General features: G+C 35.6%; 1 protein-coding gene across 4 annotated transcripts in view; it reads left to right on the forward strand.

Annotated features, from left to right (window-relative positions):
• The window catches only part of LOC145690163 (early estrogen-induced gene 1 protein), a 292289-nt gene that overhangs the window by 261768 nt on the left and 12431 nt on the right, over positions 1-18090 (forward strand). Inside the window, exons 7-8 of one of the 4 annotated variants that reach the window (XM_081764783.1) lie at positions 5654-5920; positions 14829-14954. The exons of 1 other annotated variant lie outside the window; for it this stretch is intronic. In XM_081764783.1, coding sequence (XP_081620909.1) covers positions 5654-5920; positions 14829-14954 — 393 coding nt within the window. The remainder of the gene's footprint in view (positions 1-5653; positions 5921-14828; positions 14955-18090) is intronic. 2 more of the 4 variants (XM_081764784.1, XM_081764785.1) reach the window with 2 other exon arrangements.

Here is an 18090-nt window from a genome sequence, read left to right on the forward strand (position 1 = left end):
AGCGTAAATAACCAACTTTTTCAACACTATACACTGTTGGCAGCAACCTACAGGAATAGCATTGAATATTTGATTTCATAACCCACTGCAGTTGCATTTGGAATTACTTTAATAATTGGTTCCTTCAATATTTGACCAAATGTTATAATTATTGGTAATGAGGAAAATAATAGCCAACGTTATTCGTCGCCAGTAATAATTCAATTGCATTTTAATTATCACTTTATTGTGAATCTAAAAAATAATGCCGCCCTCTACTCCAGTACAGAATAGCACGTGCCTAATTAAATACGGGCCTGCCCTACAGTGATATTTAGCATCTGTACAATCGGTTACCTGCCCGAACAGCGGTTTGTATAATTGCTGGGAGTAGTTATATGTCTTATTAAAAGTGAGTACTGTATGGTTTTGAACATACTTGTGTAACATATTTGTGATTTCCCACGAGCGCCATATTATATCACTACTATTTACCAGCTACTGCTTCTTAAATGCTTTTTCACCAATATATAGGTCACTTGAAGTGCGGTGAAATTTCATTTTTACAGGTACCTTACACGCAATACACAAATTTCAATTACAGCTTGACATTCAAAAATTCAATCATTGATATCTCTTGCAGCGTTTGTTTTTTCTCTTTTTGTATGCCTTGGATGATGGTTTAATAGCCATAGATGCTGAAAGTCCAGTCAATCCAGTCATCGATATTTCGGTTCGTTCAGTTTTCTGGCATGGATTTCAAAGCAAATTTTCACGTTTCTGGCATGGATTTCGGAGTACGTGTTGGCATTTCACTGTTTTCTGGAGGCCCCGTTTTATGTTTTGGTGGCGCTTTTGATAATAATTACGCATATTCTAGTATCTATGATCTTGAGCCTGACTTCTCGTATTATTCTGGCTTGGCATTTCAAATCCAACGCGTCTGGAATACGGATTAACATTATTTACAGAGGAAACATTTACATCCCGACTTGCCCTTGGCAAACTAGAACTTCCTGTATTACGATCACTAAGATGTAGACTAACATTTCCTAACCTAGAATAATTATCAATCTCCTTATATTAGATGGAGGTGTAAGAGATATCAAAATTTCTCCAAAACTACTATTATCGGGAAAGCCAGTACGATCAACCTTTATGTATTCCGAAAATTCTTCAGGAATATCGATTACACAATCAGTTAACTGTGAAGAACACATAATTAACAATATAAATAATAACTTAAACATAAAGGCTAATATAAATAAATAATATAATAACTACAAAATACCACAAGGCACGGCAACACTACAGAGATAATACCACTACACCATCAACACAACTCAATATCAACTGCAAAAAGACAACGCTCAAAAAAGTTTCTTTCATAAGCATGAAAAATTCTCATAATAATCAACGGGGCATATTAGATTTGAATCCTTATATATAAATATCATGTAAACTATGTGACAATAATTATTATTCTCATACTGCTTTAAGTTTCTGACAAATCAATACAGTAAACAAAGTAATTATTAACCAAGGATAATATTCAGTTAACAATCAAGTCCACAGGCCAACTGAACCTTGTAAAGGTTTGGATCACAGTGCGAGTGAGTGTACAAGGCTATTATGGTGGACTGACAAAATATTGCACGCTAACTATTCTTAAGTAAACCCGAATTCTTATTCACTGAAGGAATCGATGGAGTTACTGAAGGAGCCGGAGTTACGTGCGGCACAAACTTACAACACACCCGTAAAGAATCCGGTCAGTTATAATAATAATAAAAAAAAAAAAAAAAAAAAAAAAAACAGTCTTCATCAATAGCGAGTTTTGGGTGCGGGGAATCTGAAGACCCTTGTGTAAGATATCTCAGCTCAATCCTCCAAAAAACCTTACCTTTTATTGGCCCAAACAGTGTCAAACACCACCAACTTTCAATTGAGTATACTGTACATAATTTAATAGCTGAAATAAAATAACATATACATATATGCATATAATATGAGAAATAACTACTAAAGATTTCTTCTTTTATAATTTTATTAATGTTCAAAAGGAATAACAACACATAATTCGTCGTGAGTAATAACAAATATGATAATAATTTATTGTCGTATACGATTGAGACGTGGAACTACAAAAATCCCACTTTTAATTTTTTTTTCTTTTCTTATACTTTCAAAATAATTACACTATGTAATCTTCTTTTTATTTATTGAACTTCTACAGTTTCAAAACTATCTAAGGTCATAATTATTATAGAACTCTCAAATGTTACTAATTTAGAAACCTGGGGGGGGGGGGGACCTCCACCTAACCTTAGTCTCAAATTCAATTTTTTTCTCTTTTCTTTCTTTACTTTTTAACAATTTAATCTAGAGACTGTTAGTATCAAATATAATTCAATCGTTATAAGTGGTCACGCCACGTACTCACACTAATGTTACACTGGGTTGAATCCCGTCAAAAATTCAAACATTAATTTCAATTTTTGAAAATTTTCTCATGCAAATATATATTAGTATTTCCAGGCAACAAATGATCTCCTCTTCTTTGACTGCTGCAAAACGTTCTTAAGGATCGAGCTGAGATTGGTCGAAACGGCCAAATAGTTCAAATGGGGTCTAGATAGTTTTTACTTATCGATCAACGGTAGCCAATACCTTATTATAGGAAGCAATCTACGAGTCAACCACACAATTAAGAATAATATTCCCCAACATTGACAAGGGACACAGGGATATACAAAAATTAAACTGATGCTCACCTTAGAATGGTAGTCAAATTCCTTCCTTACCAAACTGCTTCCATTCGGCTCTCTCCTTTGGACGGAATTGTGACCTTCGTTTTAACTCCTACTAAACCACTCCATTTACCACAAACAACAAGAGAATTCGAAATACAGAAGAAAGATATCGTTTCGAAAGAAGTAATTCGTAATCAGGAAAGAACGAAATAAAGTGGAGTGATCGAGTTTTCATCGATCCATTCACAAATAAACGCTCCGGTAATTAGCCTGATAATCAAAAATCATTCACTTTCTTATGCCGTTTTCTTTACCAGAATCGATTATTCGTATTAGTATACAACTAAATATCTTAGTATAACAACTCCATTTTCCTACACTCGCGAGAATATACCAATTCTCACTTTTATATTTTCTTCCGATATATTTGTAACTGATAACTATTAATAATTTGTCTCCTTTATACGCACTAAACAAAGGTTAAACGAAGTACTTAACACACCGCAAGAAACAAACTCGTGATCGTGTAGCGAATCCACACTTCCCCATGTTACACAAGTCTCAACCAGACATCCTCACACCGGGGCATGCCGTACGTAACTCACCGGCTGGGAATCCGCTTCGCTCCAAGGAAGAAGGAAACAGTGTTGCCGTCTGGAAATACTATTCACATTTTTTCACCTTTTCTACAATCGTTTTACTCGTTATGAATTTTCATTTTACTTCTTTCCTTAAAAAAAAAAAAAAGTTACAGCATTTCTTTTCTCTCCTTTTTCGTTTCTAAACAGTATCAATTGACTATAATCTATTTTCAGCTTCTATATTTGTAACAAAAGTCGTCCTGACGATCTTCTTCCAAATCCAAACATTCAGGAAGGCTTTTGTTACACGCTGTAGTCGTTAATCATTTGTGTCTTCCTTGAACCAGCTAACAATCATTTCCTCTTGTTGCATCATTACAGGGTTCCCACCGACTTGGAAAACCTGGATAAGTTAGAGAGAATTTAGCAAGTATAAAGTTCTGGAAAAGTCAAGGAGTTCCATTAAAATCTTTTTAAAAACCTGGAAAAGTCAGGAAATTTTAAGTACGAATTTTTGCTTCTCAGAACCCATTTCTCTTTCACCTTATACGACTGTTTGGTAGGGGATATTTTAGAAAGTACATTAGTTGATTTTCAAAACTTCTTTACAAGCATACACACTAGGTACATGAATATGCATAGTAGATGAGGAATCTTCTGGTTGGGAAGAATATAGTTCCATTTTTATATTATATATACACCTGGAAATTAGTAAATTGTGACCTGGAGAACCTGAAAAGGTCAAGGAATAGGCTTGCCAATTATGTGGGAACTCTGAATTCATTTTCTGAGTTTTCTTTCTGTCAAGGATTGTACAGGTAGTAATTTTCTGTTAATATACAGTACATGCAATCATCCAAAATCCGACACTTCTCAGGTCCGGAGGATTGAAGTCATCCTGTACCTAATTGTAAATCCACGGAAGATCACTGACTCCATTCTTCACCCGTCGTGCAAACATTGCTGGTGATGAAACAGTTACTCGGCTGTAATTACATCTTTCTCTATGAGCACAAAAGTTCCGTGAGGTACCTCACTTTCTGGGCTCATGACGGTACATTTGTCGAGACGATGAATGTGAATCCTGGCTCCGACGAATGACGCTATAAAAATCTTTAATTCTGCAGTACTGATTGTAGGAATGCTACTCAGTTGATCCAAAAATCAAGTGTAAATGCATAAGCTGTACGTGGTTTGCTTTCGAACTTTATGAACAAACCAGGTAATGAGAGATGTATTATGCACAAAGCTCATAATTCACCCATAAGGTTGTACTGATTGCCTCAAGTAATGTTCTCTTGTTATAAAATATTGTACTAACAGATACGACACCAAAGTTTACGATAAACTCACCCCCATGTTAAGTGTATGTGACACGTTTTCGGCAACTATTCCTCCCAATCTTATTCATCCTTACAATCTCAGCATAAGAATCTTCCCTTAAGCGTTTTTTTTTTTTTAATACCGTGCAAAATTTAGGAAAGATTGCTCTAGAAGCGTATTAGAATTATTGTGTTAAAAACGCACAAGTAAATCGTAAGGAACTTCACTCGCATAACTCAGCAAAAAAATCCTACTATGAACACAAACACACTGAAAACATTAATCATAGCTTCTGAGCTTTCATGCTTTCAACGGCTCATTAACCACATTAGGAAGGAGAAAAATAAAAAATACTGGAGAGAGAACGAGAGTCCGCATCATGTATAATTGTAACAATATTCAAAACGGCTTTTAAAATTCTCTTATCTCTATTATCTCCATAGTATCCTCTATGGAGATAATCTTATCTCTCTAGTATCCTTTTTTCATTTTTTCTCCCTTCACTTCATAGACAGACAGTTCGACGCTTGAAAGCTAAATGTCTATCAATGTGTTTGTGTTCGTACATGCATTGTAATTTGTTTCTAATTTATATACATATAGTAGAAAAGTAAGGAGAAAAGCGAATTTAAATTGTATATTTTAGAGTACATTCAGAAGTTTATAGCACTAATTTTTCTTTAGTTTGAAAACGGATTGCAGACATTTATTATTATTAATTTCATTGCATATTTTACACACACAATTCATAGTTTCATCAGTGATAAATCATAATCAGCATGTTCACATAGTAAATGTTTACATAGATGTGTAAACTGTTTTATGTATATATCTATATGTTGGTATGATTACTGTGAAGCATTAATAAGATTGCATGGCACAAGTACTTGAAACAATGACTGTTAACATGGACATCAACTTGTTTCAATTTGCTCATGCTTTTTGTTGTATACATATACAGCTATTGATTGTTTCTGCTTTGCACTGGTTATTAGTGATGATGCTGTTTTGTTATAGGTCCCCCTCGTGGCCTGTTTGGGCCCCTCGCCTCCCCTTCTTGCATGGCAGTGCCCCTAATTCCCTCCGTACATCGCCTCCAGGTGAAGCTCCTACCGATTGTAGTACTACCCCATCTACCCCTACTACACCAACAGCTCGACAACATAAGGAGCGATTCCCCTCTACAGGCTCGTATTTAAGTCCTGTAATATCCAGGTCTTATTGTCCACCTAGCAGCCCATTGGCACACTCTGGGAGTGGGGATGTCCTTGTCGGCCTTCGCAGGTATGCTTTAAGTACATAAACGTTTGTAGTAAAACGTTTTGTTTGAGTTATATTTAAATATACACCTTCCAGCCTGCGTAGTTTAGTTTATTGCAACAATTAATGCGTTCAGTTATTTCTAAGACAACTAATTATGTACCTTTTTTTTAATGGGCTAATTGAGCTGTATGTTAACACACTGAAATGGTGGTAGAAGCACATGAATAATTCTTTCAACGGAAATTTGGCGATGTTGAAATACAAAAATATTTTAAGTAGGGATAAGGGTCACGATGGATAATTCTCACCCTTTACTTCTTTTATAAAATCAGATATTGAACGAAGGTAAGAAAAAAAACTCTAAAAGTTCGTTTCTTACGAGAGAAGAGCGTTACTCTTCAGCAGCTTCAGCAATAACCGGAAGTTGCTTTTGTTATTGAGTCAACAGTACAATATTTGCTGTCGAAAAGTCGAATGAACTCAAGAGAGGGACAGTTATTTTTGCTTACTTTTGGTTGATACTCAAATAGCTTATATAAAACGAGAAAGGCGGAGAAATTATCTCATCTTGACCCATAAATAGAACAGATTTACAGTACAGAGTGTCTTGAAAAGTCCCGTACCATAGGGAAAATCACTGTATTTGTTTAATATATTCTTTGTTGAGTTCCACACAAACTTGTAGGTGGAATCACAAATTGTTGAGCACACAAAGGACAATCTGTGGGCTAGGCCAATCGCTTTGCATACATTCTTGATTCTTTTGTACTTTTCCGGCCGTCATGCCATGGTAATGTGGGATAGTGGTTATCGTTTGAAATGGCATCGATTAAACTCACTGGCATCATCTCGATGAGTAACTTTCACGCCCACACAACAGTGCTATGTATTTCCACATGTTCGTTTTACGACAGCATCTTCACTACAACAAAATAATGAAGAAATATATTTTTACCATTTTGCCAATGATGCTGGCACCCTATACTTCGGGAAAAAAAAAAAAATTAAGATAACTTAATGAAAAATCCGCGAGGTGACTGTAAGTAGCAATGCTTAACCTGTGCTACGCTACAGTCATCTACCGAATTTTTAGGAAGCTCTCTTTTGTGTACTGATGATTCTGTATTGCATATGCCTACTAAATCTATTTTTGTAATAAAATATCGCAAAATTTTCGTCCCTTCGGTAACTTATTGCCGTCTGTAACACAATGATGTATTATAAACGTGGAGAAATCACTAATTCAACAGAGTAGTGTGTGAATTGCATTTTTGTGTGTATGAGAGTGAGTCAGTCCAAAACAGTTAACACAACTTATGCCCTTGCAGTTTGTAGATTTCCTGTAGACTAGATAAGATATTTAATTTCGTTGTTTTTTTTTTTTTTTTTTTTAATACGTATATGGAAGTTAAAAATTTTCGTTTTCTTCTTATTTTGTAATGTATGTGTATCTTTTCAATCCTTCCACTTCTCTTTTCTTTCTCTGTATCAAAACTCTCTTCCTGTTTAATCTTGATCTACTGTGTAGACACAAAATGGTGCCTACGAAATATACCATGTACAAAATGTTGAAAAAAAATATCCGATTAATTTTTTATAGTTTTGGGCTTAATATAGGAGCTGTACTTTTTTGAGAAAGGATATCTTAGAAGCTGTTTCATGCCTAAGACAATTCAGTGATAACAGGTGACCAAAAAAGTTCGTGCTGTTTGAGCATAGAAGAGAAAACAAGCGCATACAAGGGGTTTACACAATATTTATTCAGGAAAATTGCCTCCGTCCGCCTCTACAATCTCCTCCATCTACGAACAAGTCCATAAATGCCACTTGGTAGAAATTTGTATCTTGCGACTCAAAAAAAACTGTGCCACTGCGTTTTCAACTTCTTCCCGAGTTTTGAACTTCTGATTGCACATGTAATTGTCCATGACCAAAAACAGATGGTAATCTGATGGAGCGATGTCTGAGGAGTAAGGAGGGTGAGGCAAAAGTTCCCACCCAAGTGACGAGATCACTTCCAGGCAGGGTCATCCTTGCTATGTGAGGTTTCGCATAACAGAATAACGCTTTTCACGTTACTATTACAAGTAGTTTCCATTCTCTATATGTATTATTTACTTTAATAAATGATGATTTGGGGAAGGGAAAGACTTAATCTGTTTGTCCAGGCTTAAGCTTCTTGTGAAAAGACATGACGACGACGCTATTATAGACCAGTGTAAGAAAAGGCAGGGATAAGAGAAGGTTAACTATTAACCGAACACCGTTGAAGTGTTCGGTAGAAGACTTGTTGTATTTTATAGTTCTGGTCATTTACTTTTTAAAAAAAATAACATAATATTGTATGATCCAGATACAAGGTATAAATCACAGGAAATGTGTGTATATAGTTTGAGAAGACAATAAAATATGTATACTAGTTTATATACCAAGTTATATTAGTGATATGCAATAATAACAAAACCTTGTTTTAAAATGTCAAAATTGGTTAACAAACGTAAAATTATACAACAGGATAATTCTGCATTTAGTTGGGTGCACACATAAAGCTTTTATCTTTCCTTTTTCTAATATCCTTTTACTAATAGTAAGGTACAGGTATGTTAAGAAAAAGAAGTTTGTAATATTCAACCTAGTTTGGAAACTCTTTGCTTTTACTGCGTCAGTAGTACAGTATCTTCGGGTACGATTTGAGAACTGTACGTCAACTTGATGTGTTGGTGTAGCAGGAAGTTTCCAAGTTCTGCAACCAAACACTCTGTACATCATTACAATTAATAAAACAGGCATTAGATATGTTTTGAAGAATCTTCTACTACTCTGTTAAGTCCATAAGACTTTGTCATTGCCTGCTAGAGGACTATGAAGAACAGAGCCGATCTACTATATTCCACTCATGTTCAATGAGCCTTATGTCAGACTACCGCGCAGGTCAAGAAGCAGAGTTACCCATTGTGCCTAGACTGCTTGTATATCCCGACATTCCAGGATACATGTGGCAAGTCATTGTTATGCTTAAATATGAGTGGAGTTGTGTGAGCAAAGAATAAGCTTTGGCATCTAGAACTTGTTTCATGTAGCGGCCACTGGTGAGCTTGTCTTCAGTGCTTAGCAGCCGGAATCACACGTTGTACCCAGTGGCGTCCCTACCATCATACCGACCATTCTCCGCTGTTACGATGTTCCAATGCACGCTGGCACATTGCGCTTACCATTGTAGCGTCTAACATGTATGAGGCCGTCACTGTAAGATGGGGACTCGTGCAAAACATGGCTGTTTACCACTAGCACATTAATTAATGATGTTCACACGTAATGTTCTTAATCAGTGAAAACTAACATAAATGCACGTATGTCGCCAGCTCAGCGTTCAGCAGACGCAAGTAGGTCAACACCAAGCTAACATTGATCGACACTGGATGGGCCATTACGACCGTGCAGACAAATTGATTGTCCTGCCGTGATACAATCCGCGGTCTGCTTTCCGATCTCCGCTGTGTATTATTCTCTTCGATCCATTCCTTTGACACGCATCACTGTCATGACATGTTTTCTATGCGCAATGATTTGGCGTCCGCCTTCCCGTAAGCCGATCGTCAGCCTCGTTCGAGCACATACATATTTCTTTATTTCTCTCCTTTACATCGACGACGCATAATGACGCTTGACACATATCCTGTTCGCTTATCTACGCTCCACTACCAGCGTGCTGCGTGAAATTCTTTCTCTCAAGATTACTTCGAGTATCTAACCGAGATTACTACTGGGCTCACACATGCGCCATCTTGTTTAAATTGTAGCCATTCTTACGTCATACTGCCATACAAATCCTGTATATATCTGGACACCTCAATCTCACCAAACAGCAGTCACGTGTAATAATATGAAGGAAAGCAGTGCGCATATCCTCGACTTGGGCTCGATCTGCAGTGAGGTTCAGAACTTTTGCTTCTATCGAACATCGTAAATTATTGAAAAACCATGAAAGTTTGAGAGATCTAACAAAGAACATATGCGAATCGTGACAACTAGATGTTTATGAAGATTGGTACCCTGACTAATTGTGGATCGCTAATCATCGTAGTGATAGTCACTCTGTGCGGAAATGCCTTGTTCACCCGCTACATATGATACATATACCACGCAGTGGCTACGTGAGGCTGTGCCGAGTCATACCCTATAAACGCCGGAAAACGACAGAAAGTGAAAAATGTGTGCAGGTAACCTTGTGTTTTAAAGCCATATGTACGGCAAAAGGATACATGAAGAACACAGCAGTAGTGTCACACAAGCAGTGTTGCCACCCCAGCACAAATTTATAGTTTTCCAAATAGAACGTGTATCATTTTATGGCATTAAAACAATTAACATAAAACGTTAAAGAAAATAAGCAAACGGTGGGTTATCAGTGTTGTCAAATAATGGAGATACGAGGCTCTAAAATTGAGAAATTATGGGGGCCCGTCCTGAGAAACGAACAAATGTACAACAACTAGAAGACTGCAGAAGGAACAAATGTATAGTAGGGAATAAACCACAGCAGCAATCTTGTCGTTGTAGTACATTTGTTCGTTTCTCTGTACGAGCCCCATAATTCCTCAATTTTAGAGCCTCGTATCTCCCTTATTAGACAACACTGATAATCCACCGTTTGCTTATTTTCTTTAACGTTTCATGGCAATTGTTTTAAAGCCATAAAATGTATACGTTCTATTTGAAAAACTATAAATTTGTGTTGGGGTGGCAACACTGCTTGTGAGACATTACTGCTGGTTCTTGGTCATGTGTCCCCTTTCGTAGGTATCAAGTTACCTACACGTGGTTTTCATTTTCAGCCTTTTCCAGCGTTTTTAGGGTATAATTAGGCAGTCTCACCCGGTCACTGTGTAGCATATGAATTATACGTAGCAGGTAAACAAGGCATTTCCGCACCGAGCGACTATCACTACGATGATTAGCGATCTACAGTGTGTCAGGGTACCAATTTTCATAAATATCTAGCCGTCACGGCTTGCATACATCCCTTGTATGAGAGCCATTCTCTTGCCCTTACACTCCTCTGTCATGGGGTTGCCAGATTTTGTAAATGAAAAACTAGAACACTAATCTCAGGTTATATGCAAGGTCAAGGTTCCTACTCATTTGGTCAGAATCAAATTATTACCTGTTTTTTCCAAGTTACTATTCACAATTTTTCCAGCTCATTCTATACACAGTTAACATGAATGAAGCCCCACAAGGAGTGCTTAAAGAATATAAAAAGGTACCATGAAAAGAGCTGCGTGGTGTCCCTTATTCCGAATTCCGATTTATCGTATTTAACAGGTTCTAAATATTGCGCCAATTACAGCACACCCTCCCATTTATGGTGGTTTTTTTTTAAATCATCATCCGAGTCAGAAACACTATCCTAAAAGAAACAAATATTTAGCATGTAGCAAGAAAAAATTACATTTACGCTAAATTCAGAACGATAAACAAAAAATAAATTTCTTTCAAGACTTACACAGACTCTCCAAAAATTTGGCAGAAAAAATCCAGTATCAAAATTAAACAAGACAGATACCTGTATGCGTTTAACTGTCATTTCTTGTGCTAGAGTAAGTTATTACAGAATATTAACCTGAAAATTACTGAAAATTTTAGCAGGATAAAGGGGGGAAATATAAATCCAAAATTATTGAATGCGTGCACAGAAATATTTATTCAGACACGGGGAAGTATTTTGAGGACAACTCAGTTCTATAGTGGGATTACAAATGAAACTTAGATGTAAGACTACGTATCTAAATGCGACAGACACTCAGGTAACCTTCCATATTATTCTTACAATAGTAGCAGCGAAGTTAAGAAAATTCTTCACATCAAATGTATAAAAACACGTAAGAGATTTTTCGGACTCTTAGATTAATTTGTAAAAGTAATATAGCGAGAAAAATTTAAAGTATCTCTTCGCAAGAACACGAGTTTTGCTATTACACAATATTTTCCGCTAGTGTAAATTTCTGTTGGCAAAAGTTATCTGATTTTGAGTCTAACGTCCCTTTCAGCAGCCATGTCATATGAGACGTGGATCTACTGATTAACGTGGAATCCGAACGACAAGAGCTCCCACTGGGAATCGAACCCGGGTGTCCCACGCAAAAGGCGCGTACGCTAAACACTTATTCACGAAGGAGCTCTACAAAAAATATTGTTTTATTATTGAGGTGTTCTAAATTCCCCTCCTCTTGCTACACTAATATTCGCGAACTTCTCGAACTCTTTTTCTGCTAGGTCGTAATGTATATAGAGGCGCAGTTGGTGTGAACAAAAATGCTGAAGCTAACAATGGATTTTGTCACTGTAAGCCCTGCTTGAAAACAATAATAATAAAAGTGGAAATTTAAAACCACGAGTCTACATCTCTTTCAGGCACGTCTTGTAAGAAATGTCTGATGTAGTAGAATGGAAGTTTAAAAGAACTCGTTCGGAATAGGTGAAATCGTCCACTCTGAAGCCAATACCTTGACTGTTCTAACTTCACGCACTCGTCTCTCTCACACACAGACAATATTATATATATATATCAAACTTTTTGTTTGTTTAGTCAAATATTAATTGGCTACAGAAATCTTCCGTTTTTAGTTAAGACATACTAGTTCTTGTAGGTTGATTTTATTTTTTTCAATCTGAAGAACGAAAACCTTGACAAACAGGCGTCTCGGAAGCCTTTTTCGGGACAGTTAATTATTTCATTGAAAACCGGGACGTCTGGCAACCCTACTCTGTCAGATTGTAGGACACCTATCGCTTACTGTCTTTGCGAAAGCCTAGTTTGTAATGCACAGTGTCGTATGCTGTACCGTACGAAACAATGAATTTCCTTCTCAATCTTCACGGATAATCTATCTGTCATTCCGAAATTTCTTCTTAATGCTTCTGCCAACAGCTGATATTGCAACAATTACAGCTTGGTCAGAACGAAGTTAAAAGATATTACAGATCCCTTCAAGAAACTTGCATATCTGGCAACACTGATGTGAATTTCGGCTAGTTTTTCATTTGGCTTACGAAAATCTGACTACGATTTGTAGCTTGTGTTTCGTTGACACCACTAAACTAAACGCGACATTTTTGTGATTTGATCACACTTCTTCCATCAAAGTGACGCATAAGTCAACTGCACCGATATCTAGTGTGAGCTAACTAAGTAGTTACCATTTCGACGTTAAGAAAAGTCCCTTAATTTCAATAATTTCTTGTAGAAAGCTCTAAAATAAAATATAGACAATAAATGTGTGTATATGGGAGAGATTTAAAAAAAATGAATTAAACGAGGAAATATAATAAGAGGGATAGATAATAATTTGTTAATGATGAGGACGAGAGTGTGAAATGAGCAGAAGTTAGAACAGATATGTTGGTAGCAAAGGAGAATGAATATACAGAACAAAAATATACCTGTTTCTTGTGTTTCTAAGGGAAGTAGGAACACCTGGACTATTTTATTTTAATTTTCGTACACACATGTGTATTATATTGAATTGTTAACTTGGATAAAGTATGACTTCCCGGTATATATATTAGCTAGAAAATCACACTAATTCTCTACTGTGTTTTTACTGTATCTGTTTCTTAGATATTCTGCCTTCATGTTGATGTTTCATCCTTTTTCCTATATTGAGATTTTGCCTATCTTTAAGTTTATCTTAGTTGAACTCAACTCAATTTCAAGTATTTTATTCATGTATCAGTTGTTCAGAAGTAGTTTTCTTCAAATGCTGAAAGTTTGATAGTTTAAATGTAAGAATTTTGTATTAGCGATACATTGATTATCGGAACAATGAACTACTTATCTGGAAATTAATCCCATATAAGAATTGTCAGAATTGGTATTAATATTTTTATATTTGCAAAAATATATATACTTAGCTTAACAGAACGGCTGTTATAGTGAGGTTTCATATTCTACTATGTTGCAATTGTGCAGAAATACAAGTTGAACATTTAATGGCTACTTTCATAGTTTTCTTTCAAACTTTATTTGTAGTATTGAAGTAATGACTCTTCTCTACATTACCGTTATAAATAATACATGGTGTGAACAACTGAAGCTCGTTTGTAGACAATATCTACCAAAGTGCTAATGGTATTTAACCAAGCTTTATAGAAAATCGAAAGGCATCCATCCATGAGGAATGTATCACAGCATTTGTGCTTCAGAAGAAATCATTATACGTGTTCAGATATTTGTTCCATTGCATGACCAATCTACGAATGCCGTCCATGTAAAATTTGGAAGGTTGGCGTTTGAATAATTGACGGACTGCAATCTTCACTTCGTCGTCTGGTAGCACCACAACTCATTTGAATTGCTCCCTTATGAATTAAATGCTTAGGCTTTCATTCGCACGAATAGCTTCAGACATCTTTGCACAGTTGCTCGCAGTGGCAACAACATGGGCTTGATCAGGACGGGAATAACCATATGTTCCTGAACGTCCATTTAAGCACCCCTTTCAGTAGCTTACAAAGATTACATCTTCAAAGTAGCCTGTATTAAAATTCGTTGATTCGTTTTGAAGTTACTGATAATAAATAAAAATTATCCACTGTAGCTGGCGACTGTACACATCCTCTCCATTGCTAAAAACAAGAAAAAAAAGAAAGAAAGAAAAGTTGAGTGGGTTTAGTAGAGAAGAGTCTTGAACTGACATTTTAAATATCTAATCAACACAACATCAAATCCAAAAGGTAAGTTGAGTATAGGGATGTTGAACAACTGACATAGGGAAGACATGAAAGTATACAATGAGCTGAGTGAGATTCTTTAATGATGCAGAATGGGTTGTATTTCCATATCTTTCTGTCTTCTCTCTCTGTCTCTGTGTGTGACACTATGTGGCTAATTAAACTGGTGGAATTTGTGTGTATCACTTCATTGCAGAAACCTGGTTGTACAACATAGAAAACTATTGGAAGGATCCGCTAAGCTGTCCTCTGCGTCCAATAATTCCGATATTCATTACGAAGAAGAGACTGAATGTACAGAACACCAAAGGAAAAGCCTAGTGTTAGTCTCTTGAAAAAAATATGGATTACTGTTTCCAAGTGTAGTGATGTGTTAAAATCTAAAAATAAATATAATGGGGATAAAGAAACGAAAGGAAATACGTGTTCAGATCATGATAAGGTGTGCAGTAAGTGCTGTGTAACATGTGCAATTGTAGGTATGTGTAGTTGAAACGTATTGAGAAAAAGAAGTAGGACAAGTTAGGAGCTAAGTTAGTCGCACAAGCTCTGCTCCGTACACGGCACCAAATAAGAAGCTAATTTAAAATAGAAAAGTGGAAGCACCAGAAATTGATCCAATAAAAATCCCGTAACGTTGTAGATCAGCATTCCAATTCGTTTCCACTCATCATTCACGTAATAAATTGAACTTGTACAAAAGTATTGTGAAATGTAGGAAAGTGTATGTTTGTAGTATTGACACCACATACTAGTTTTCTCGACACATTAAGATTACAAACAGATTGCGTACAAATAAGAGAGATCTTCAAAAAGCTTAATCGTAATTATTCATTCTTATAAATGGATATTAAAGAAAAAAAATCTAGAAAATGTTATGAATAAATGTGGGAGAACTACTATGTGCGTCCGTTTGTCTGTCGACAGGCATCAGAGCAAAAATCGTCAGAGATGGGGAGAAAAAGTTCAGCGTACCAAAAATGGGTTCCATCTCCAGTTTCAATATGAATTCCCATTGAGCAAAATCGGCTTAGAAATTGAGCAGAATTGCGTTCCAGGAATAGATTCCTTCTCCACCTCTGTTGAAACCAAAACTTCTGGATTCAATATTTCAATATTGGATCTCTATAGTATACCGCAGTTTCACAGTGTGAAACTAAACTCATTTATCGAAATAACAGTTGACGGACCATCAAATTATGTTGTGATAAAGAGCATCCCAAAGGCAAGTGGTCACTTCACTAAATAGTTCTTCCAAACATTAGACCGCTCTCTCTCTCTCTCTCTCTCTCTCTCTCTCTCTCTCTCTCTCTCTCTCTCTCTCTCTCTCTCGTTTAAAAACTGGCGCATCCACAGTCAACCTATTTTTCTGAATAATAATTAAAAAAAAAAAAAAAAACGGCATATCCACAGCCAATCTATTTTCATTAATAAATAAAGTGGCTTATCCGTAGCTTCTTAATAAATTAAAAACAGCGTATTCATAACCAATCTATTTTTCTTGGTAAAGCTAATCTACTTTTCTTCAATAATTAAAAAAAAAATGCCGTATCCAAAGGACTTTGTTTTCCGTAATAAATACGCAGAATCGTGTCATTTTGCAAATAGTCGTGTCCTATTTTGTTTACTGATTTGATTTGACAGTATGGATATCTATATGTAATAAGCAGTGATAGGAATGGGCTAATTGATTCTATGTATTCTGAAAGCATTGTACAAAAAAGTTTTTTAAAAAAAACTTCATAAAACAGAAGTAATATTTCTGCAAAATTGCTATTAACAATCGTTTTTTTGTCAATAAATTCGTAGTGTGCCAGCAAACAAGATGTTCAGTTCCGTAAATGGAAAGTTTATCTTAAGAACAGGGGGCACCTAAATGTGTCATCCACTTTAGATGATAGCTACTTGTACTTTTGAACACAATAGAAGAAGATTAACACCCGTAACGCTAGTATGCATAAATGAGCAGAGCATTCTTTAGGGGCTTAGTATACTTTTTACGCTCTTTATTTTGACGTGATTTAGGCCTTCTTCCGGGAATCTGTGCTCATATTGACCAATTGTTACGTTTTTAGTATTGGGGAGAAATTATAATAAAATCAAATTGTTCGACCCTTCTGTATTAGATAATATAATGAAAATGTACTACATAATGTTTGTATAACTGTCAATAGTTGCACATGTTAATGCTGCACACTATTCTCTGTTAGTATATGTCTTACATGTGTGTATATACAGTATATGCATATATGCACGATGTGTGTTGTATTGCATGAGAAAACTGTCTTCCTTTGGTTTTTATCATTTATTGTCCATCAAATTCTTAAAAATTTATTAAAATTTACTTCTATATCGAAGGTTTTCTTTTCAATGTCTTGATGTCTTGATTTGGGTACAAAAAGTTTTTGTAAGGGAAGGAAATTGAGGAACGTTTTAGTCAATTCATAAGTCGCTCAAACATAAATCGGTTGTTTTACAATTCAGCATAAATGTATCTGACAGTGTTGATATTCCCATGTTTTGCTTTTAATTGGTGTTGTGGTCTTTTAATAGTAGTTGTCATTTGGATATCTTTGAGTTGTTATTGGCTGCTTCCATCAGTTCAGCTTCTTTTGCCTTTTTTCAACGAATGAACCTAATTTTACATGCTTAGTGCTTTTCTGTGATTAGTTTTATTGTCGTCAAAGCTGCTTTTTTTTAAAGTTTGAATATTATATAATTCAACACGCTGTAACAAATCATTAACGTACAAGTGTGTTGTGTGTCTTTATATTCGTCTGTCCAATTATTTTGGCTTGTAGGTTTTGCAAGAAAATATTTTCAGCTTATATTAATTATGTCGAATAATGATATCTTTTAATAAGTTTCCTTTTATATCTTGTTTATTATGCTATGGATAAGAACTAAATTCTAGTGAGTGAAGATTATATATCTTTATTGTGTAAGAATATTTTTAGAAACGTATACAAAGATAAAATTATGTAAAGAGAGTTAAATAAATAAAACTGTACCGTAAAAGTAAACGAACATAAGATTAAAGGGATCTATAGGATACTTCAGTGGGTGGACAGGTAGAAAGTGAAGATACTGCTGAAATTATGTAGTTCAGAGTTACTTAGTTATACCTGTCCTGAACTGAACTGAAGGAGATAGTTAACAAAAAGACTGGTAGAAAATAAGAAGAAGCTTAGGAAATTCTGTGAAAATCCATAAACTTGCGATGCTTTATACCAGACGTACCGTGTCGCTGATACTACTAGGGAATTACAAAAATAGATAACATATTGAAAGAAGAAAAAAATGAAACTATAAAAAGTAATTTTTTTAAAAAAGCACTAAAGTTTATACTATAGAATTCAGCATTACGGTTTCGTAGGAGAACTCAAGAATTGCAGAAAACGATGTAGCAGAAAGCTGCTTCTCAGCCTTTTTTTGACGTGACAAAACATTTAAATGAA

This window comes from Thermobia domestica, chromosome 7 (genome assembly GCF_964235325.1).
Source record: "Thermobia domestica chromosome 7, izTheDome1.hap1.1, whole genome shotgun sequence".
Taxonomy (NCBI): domain Eukaryota; kingdom Metazoa; phylum Arthropoda; class Insecta; order Zygentoma; family Lepismatidae; genus Thermobia; species Thermobia domestica.